The sequence below is a fragment of the Larus michahellis genome, chromosome 2 (genome assembly GCF_964199755.1).
Source record: "Larus michahellis chromosome 2, bLarMic1.1, whole genome shotgun sequence".
In the NCBI taxonomy this organism is placed as follows: Eukaryota; Metazoa; Chordata; class Aves; order Charadriiformes; family Laridae; genus Larus; species Larus michahellis.
This window is the reverse complement of record NC_133897.1, coordinates 91,560,806-91,568,241: the sequence shown is the minus strand read 5'-3', so window position 1 is coordinate 91,568,241 and position 7,436 is coordinate 91,560,806. Positions and strand designations below refer to the sequence as shown.

Sequence of the window (7,436 nt, the reverse complement as noted above, 5' to 3'; positions counted from 1 at the left end):
ACTGGGGATTACCCTGACCCAGGTGCAGAACTTGGCCTTGTTGAACCTCATAAGGTTCACACAGGCCCACTTCTCAAACCTGCCCAGGTCCCTCTGCATGGCATCCCGTCCTTCAGGTGTGTCAACGGCACCACTCAGCTTGGTGTCATCTGCAAATTTGCTGAGGGTGCACTTGATCACACTGTCTGTCATTGATGAAGAGACTGAACAGTACTGGTCCCAATATGGATCCCTGAGGGACACCACTCATCACTGTTCTCCATCTGGACATTGAGCCATTGACCTCTACCCTCTGGATGCAACCATCCAGCCAAACCCTTATCCAACGAAGAGTCGAGTCCATTCATCAAATCCATCTCTCTCCAATTTAGAGAGAAGGATGCTGTCGGGGACCTTGTCAACTACCACTGTGCAGCTCTCCTTGGTCAAAGGCCTATAGTCCAGCTTTCCTCCATCTGCAAAAATTGAGCAGATAATGAAAGCCAAGGAAATATAACTACTTTTCCAGAACAGCGCAACACCCTGCCCAGTCAGATACTCTATCTCCAATAAGCACTTTATAATTCTGCTATGGATTGAAAAATGAATTAATCAATCTAGACTTCAAAGAAATTTCTTTCCCAACCCAGATAGTGATTATGTTCTAAAAAAATGAAACTTGATAGATTCAGACATTTTTGTCCTTTGGAAAAGTATGATGTTACACTTAAGTAGATCAGTGCACATCCATTTGGAATTCCTTTTATTCTTACATACTGCATCTATCTCAGGGAGTAATTATAACGGCAAGCTCCACAACTGACTTCTATTACATGTAAAAAATCTATTGACTTTGATAACATGACATAGCATTTAGATATTAAACAGTTAAAACAAATACAGCTCAATTTAAATCACAAAGGACACAAAAGAAATTAAAAATTCAGAAAAAAAAGAAAAAACACAACAGAACATTATTAGAAAACAAGGCTGACTCAAAAAAATGTATTTCCAAAGGCTGCAGATACCTCCCACTATCACATACATGCAGGGTGTGCCTTTGATCTAACATCCCATTATAGCTGCATTTAAGCTTACAATGGAATATTTTAGGAAAATTATAGTCATAGATCTAATATATCAAAGAGTTGCCGCTGAATATTTTTAAGCATTCTGTGCTCTGCTTTCATCCATACAGCAAATGCTTTTAAACATTTTTGCTACCACACCTTAAATAAACTAGAAAAATAAGCCCATTTTGGTGTCTCAAACTGAGCTGAGACACCAGAAAAGGAAGGACTAAGTTGTTACAGAAATAACAAATATAGACATAGCCTAATTTTTAATGAACAATTATGAAAATTATTGACAACTCATGTCAATATTACCTCAAATTGGAAAACTTCATTAATAGTTCAGTCAAAAAGAACTGTATCCTTGAACCAAAGTAGTTTTTAAGCTAAATCTCTAAGTAGTATTAGGTGTTATAATCATACTGTATTTTATATCAAAGTGGGTTGGATTTTTTTGTATGTCTGCATAGATATACAGTTTAATAAACCTTTTGTACAGTATATAATCAGTTAAAATACACAGAAGCTGTGAACACAAACACCTGCAAAGAATTCTGTCATCCCACCTGGAGCAAGTAAAAGTCTCTTTGCAGTGACTCAGACAAACACACCTTCCCCCAGATGCTTGCAAGAACAGAGAGGTCTTAGTCTTCCTTGAAGATCAATAAAACCAAGTTCTGTAAACTAATCTTGGATACGACATAAAAGCACTGTGTGACAGCATCAAATCAGACCAGTATTATTAAAAAAAGCTAAAGAGATCTATTGCTCTCAGTAAAAAAGACAAAATGCATTACAGTTTCTAGAAAATCAATTTAGTCATTCAGGAGACTAAGCATCCACAACTTCCACAGTAAATTTAAAGGGGATCATGAGCAAACAAATGCTCAGGAAACACAGTAGTTTATGTGTTTGTAACTGTTACATTTATGAGAGTATTTTTATTGGAATAATTTAGCCTAGTATTTACTGAAGTTATTCTGAGCCCTATAGCTACTCTTTCTATCACAGCTGTTACTAATTTATCTCACTTTATACTGTTACATTTAAAGTTAAGCCAGTATTTCTGCTACGTTTACTCACATTTTCCCCAGGGCATTTGTTTATTTCTAGTTTACTGAAATATCTTTCTTCACCTGCCCCTCAGTGCAATTGCAGAATTTCTGACTGCAAATTCAAATATTTATACTGCCCTCTCCTGGAACCCAAGCTAGATACATAACATACAAACCTGGCAACATCTGTAGCACAAGTAACATCATAGTTCTCACTAATATGCAACCCAAAAAAGCAGGGCGGGGAAAAAAATAAAGTGTTTTCAGTTTCCACCATGAGTTACAATTTGAATCTCAAGTAGGTATTTAATTCCAATGCTGTTAAAGACAAAGTAGAGAATAAGGATGTTTTATTACACCTCTTGTTCCATCTTCCTCTTACTACTACAGAAATATAATTGGTGTATGTTGTACAGCATAGCATCACATAAATCTCTTTACCCATTTCATCCCACATCTGCCTTAGCAGAGCAAGAAGCAACACAGTAGCATTTATGGGATATTTCTGTTTTACTCCTCCACATGCATTCAACCTATATAGAATATTCTAATATTAAATCAAAACTTCAAGAATATTTAAATATTTAAGATTTTTTTTCTATTCTAGGAAAAAGAGAACTAGATCAAGCTGAAAGCCAAAGTGAATGTAAAGCCTGATGGAATGTATCGAATATATCACTAAAGCAGTCACTATGCAACTCAATTTCTACACCGGTTTTGAAGAACGCGTTTTCCCCAGGCACGCAATGAACACAAGCTACAAAGCCTTCGTAAAAGGCAAAGAATTTGTAGACTTGTACTCTAGCAATTATACTTGAGTATCTGTCTCTCTTCCCATACCCTCACAGTCTAACATGGGCAAAGGATTATTTTAATACACCAGCTGCTGGCCTATTTGGGGTGATGTGTTTTTTGGAAAAGAACGTAAGTTCAATCCTCTAACAAGGTTCCCAAAAATCAGCTGTAGACAACTTCCTACTCCATTCTCTCCCTGCAAACTCGACGGTTTTCCAGTACGAAAAACTGAAATTTTCAAGAACTAATCTATCACCTTCCCCCCCTAGCAACTTTAGCACAGCCATTTTCATTTTGGTTCTGAACTAATGGACAGAAAATACTTCTCAAAAAAATACATATATTTTCAGAGCTCCAGTCTGCATACTATCCCAGGTTTTACCATGGTAACATTAATAAGCAACAATTAAGTATCAAAATATTAGTATCAACTACATTTGACATTCTGCAGGTTGGTTCATTTTGCAGATGAACATACTAACACTGAATGCCTTGATATTAAAATAATTAAACAATGCAAAAAATAGTAAACTTACCATTTGAGGTACCCCAAAAACAACAACATTCGTATAACGTGAAAAAGAAACCTAAAATAAAATTTGAGAACAAATCTTAATGAAAATGGCATTTATGCTTGGAGAAGTTCTCACCATTCTTTTCCCCTAATCCTTCTAGCTGCACTTCTTTCAACAGGGATTTGGAACAAGAATAAGAAAGGAACTCCAATATCAACTTTGCATCACATAAATTTCCACATAAAGACAACTTTATACTGCTGAAAAACAAAAAATTCTACTGCCTGTCCAAGAATATGGCATCAATTCTAGTAGCACAGGAAGTATTATTTTGGAAAATACCTACATGACTTTACTCGTGGCTAAGTTCTTCTACAGCTCCTATATATGTTAAAATGTTGTACGTTTTAAGTTTGCCCCTACTTTTGTTAAATGTTAGCTAGCTATAAAAATTTGCCGGGCATTCCAATGCCTGGGTTCTTCTAGTCAGTGCCCTGAAAATCCTCCTAGGCTCCTCTCAGAACAAAGATATAAACAGTACATTTACGCTTTTCCCCAAAACTCCTGGTACCACTTTATCCATTACAAAATGCCATTCTTAAAAAAAAAAAAAAGCCACGAAAACGCAAACCAACAACACCACCACCACCACCCAAGTAAAATAAAATTAAAAAACAAACAACAAACAAAAAAACCCCAGAACTTTGACAGGAATAGCAGGGGAGAGGCCCACATAAATATGACTCAAAAAAGCAGTAAAGAAGCAGTTGTGACTCAAATGATTGAAAATCGTGAAGAAAAAAAATCTCAGTCACATGTACATGTTACCTTAAAGCAACACTCAAAACCATGTATCACATTGCACAGTGAGAAAAGAACGCATCTAATGAAACGTCAGATGAGATTGTGATCTTGCACGTTAGGTGAATAAGGGTCTTGTTACTGACTCCACAGGATCAGCTGCCAGTGAAGCCTGACATTACAGCACCCCACATCATTCATCAGGCACAAGCATGACATAGTGTGCTCGAGGAGTCTGTACTGAAAAAGGACAGCACTTCACTGAAGGACAAAACCAGCAGAGCAGTGTATTGTGCTGTGAGTCTCGTTTCTATGGGCTCAAGTACTTTTCTCAAAGCCCAATGCAGCACCTTGTGGCCAGACAGTATTCTGGTTCTTTGAAGAAAGTATCTCCAAATCATGGAAATCTCTCAAACATCCCAGATTCATTCTCACATACTTCACCACCTACCTTCCATAAGTCTGAAATATAAAATTTGGTGTTCTGATGTACCCCATCTCTCCATGCACGGTATCTAGAGTACCAGACTAGCCAGGGATTTAATTCATAACCAACAGCTTTGAATCCTCTTTTTGCAGCTGCTATCACCTACAAGGAAGAAAACAAATCTTCACTTAGAGACGGAGAAAGTGTGTTCATCTAAACAGGAGCACACAGTTGGTTTTATTTACAATATAAATTAAAAGAATGCACTTCTGTAAATCACTCAGGTTTTAATCCCCAACATATTAGCAGTATAGCGAACAAAAACTCAAACTACATTTTACTATTATGATTAGTCCCATTGAAATTATTAGATATATTCAGACCAACAAAATGAACCACTTAAACATTCACAGGGCAAAGCTGTAAGGTTGTAGTAAGTCTACAATTTACGTAAAAGTTTAATTTAACATATTCATGACACTACCTTGGAATTAAAGAGTACCAAAATTGACCATGGAGAGAACAGTGAAATAAATACACAAGCAGATATGCTCAAAATTGGAGCACTTAACTTATTTGAAAAGCAGTGATTGGTAGGCACTTGAGAGATCCCTGAATCAGAGTCAAAATGACCTACCAATAGAAAGAGTATGAAAGCAACCTGTTGACCCACATTTAAAAAAAGATGTAGGTCAAAAATTTAAACGTCAGCTAAAAAATTGAAAAAACCCACACACATAAATCCACAATACCACTTTCACCCAATGTTAAGCTTCATATATCATTTTAAAAGGCAAAAGGTAATTCAGATAACACATAGATTTTCAAAGACATTCCTCTAAATTAGACTTTAAGATTTAGAATTTTTAAACTATATTGCAAGCACCTTCAAAAAAGATCCAAACCAACCAATTTTTTAGAAAAAGAAAAAAAATTAAGGAAAATACTAAAAGGCACCAGTTTCTAGAATGAAAGTTTAAGTGAGAATTTAAAAGGCTTAAACACTTGGATCAGGAAAAGACTGACGAACTATGAATTACAGAACAGGCAAGGTGAAATCAGGAAGTACACATTTGTTAACAGAACTTCTCAAACAGCGTTATCTGAACAGTGTGTTTCACGCTACTAAAATAATGCATCTTCTATCATGCACACAGCATTTGCAAATATACTAAAAAATCTGACATTTTTACCATGTTTGGAAATAAAAACATTTATCCACCAATTATAACCGAGTAAGTGCGAACTATTTAAAAGCATCTGAACAGAAGCTCAACTTTTTTCAGGACAGATGCGTTAAGGCAACACCATGCATTCCATTTTAGGCACCTGGCCCTCCAAGTAGTCCTCAGTCTCCATTTAGGCACATATATATATAAATCAGAATTAAAAACACAGTACCTAGACAAATTAGGTGCCTCAGATGAGGGTCAACAGCCAAAATGCTAAGCAGAGAGGGCATCAGAAACTCCAGTTCTCTCATACCTACATGCTTTTCTGTTTCCTACTTGGGCACAACTCCTAAGCCACCTTCACAGATCTGGATTTCCAAATCAATTTTTTTAGTGTGGACAAATGGTTCACTCATTCAAATGAAATATGGACAAAGGTAGCGTTCAAGAACTTACTTGTTTCAATCAAAAACCCACTAAGTGCACCATCCTGTTGCTGAAATTTACTTGAAGCAGACATTTAGGAAATGGAACACAAAACATTGCACCTACAGAAAAACCCACACCATTCTCTACTATACCCTCACCACCGCATTTCACAAATAGGGGTTCAGACAATGTCCGGGAAGCACAGTATCGCTTTGGCAATTCTCACTATTTCTCTTAGTAATTATGCTAGTTCCACCACATTCATTTTGAAGCAGGGCAGCCAGCATCACACAAAGGTGTAAAGACTTCAGTTCTTACAATACCAGGATTTTTATTCTTGTAATCCATTAATCATTTCTCATTTTCTTTTATTCTTCTATCACCTTTATACAACAAGCATAGAGCTGCAGCTCCAAAAGCACAGTGCTATTTAATCTCAGTTTCACATGCTGCAGCTATAGACCTATGTGGAATCACAGTTTCTTTGGCAATCGTAATACCAATACTTCAACTGCACCTTTTCACATGAATGCAGTGCAAATCCTTCCAGCCAACAGGATGAGGTTATTATTTTGCACACTACCTTGTGAAGCTGCAGGTAGGACTGGCACAAAAATTTTGATTACTCACCTAAACTGAATGTAAGCCTTTCTCAGCTTTGAGCCTTTTCCTAAGGCTCAAACAAAAACACTGGATGCCAAAGACAAGACATTCATAAATACGAGAAAACAACAACAGCCGCAGCTAAAGCATTTTGCACTTGAAAGGCAATACAAAAGGAAGGCAACATTCATAACTTACAATACGGCCATCCCCGCTACCAATGTCAACTAGGGAGCCACTTCTGTTTTCTAACATTTTCAGCACATTCTGGATCTGGGTGGAAGTTGCAGGAACGAAGGGCAGGCACACTCTCCTCAGTGCAGGGGTCACAAAAGGGGTGACCACCGCATACAAGGCCACCAAGGTCCCACTGACACCAGCAGTGACCATCAGCCCCCAAACACTCCTTCGGGAGCCAGCCTCGCACACCTCCTGGGGGCCTGCTGGCTGGTTCTCCTTCACCACCACCTTCGACATCACACCTGAAGACAGATATTAAAAAGTGTTCTATCCAACAGCTTTATTACGTTGCTTGCTAAAAGCATAGCAGTATATTGTATCAAAGACATGAGACATCAGGAAAAAAC

The 7,436-nt window shown here is 37.3% G+C and overlaps 1 protein-coding gene across 7 annotated transcripts in view; it reads right to left on the bottom strand.

Annotated features, from left to right (window-relative positions):
• ATPSCKMT (ATP synthase c subunit lysine N-methyltransferase) overlaps positions 1-7,436 on the bottom strand; it is a 28,666-nt gene that overhangs the window by 20,628 nt on the left and 602 nt on the right. For all 7 annotated transcript variants that reach the window (XR_012585656.1, XR_012585655.1, XM_074576219.1 and 4 more), the window contains exons 2-4: positions 7,048-7,331; positions 4,670-4,807; positions 3,439-3,489 (exon numbers count right to left, since the gene is read on the bottom strand). Coding sequence is in view for 5 of the 7 variants with exons in the window: in XM_074576219.1 (XP_074432320.1) it covers positions 3,439-3,489; positions 4,670-4,807; positions 7,048-7,326 (468 nt within the window). In the remaining 2 variants the exon portion in view is untranslated. The remainder of the gene's footprint in view (positions 1-3,438; positions 3,490-4,669; positions 4,808-7,047; positions 7,332-7,436) is intronic.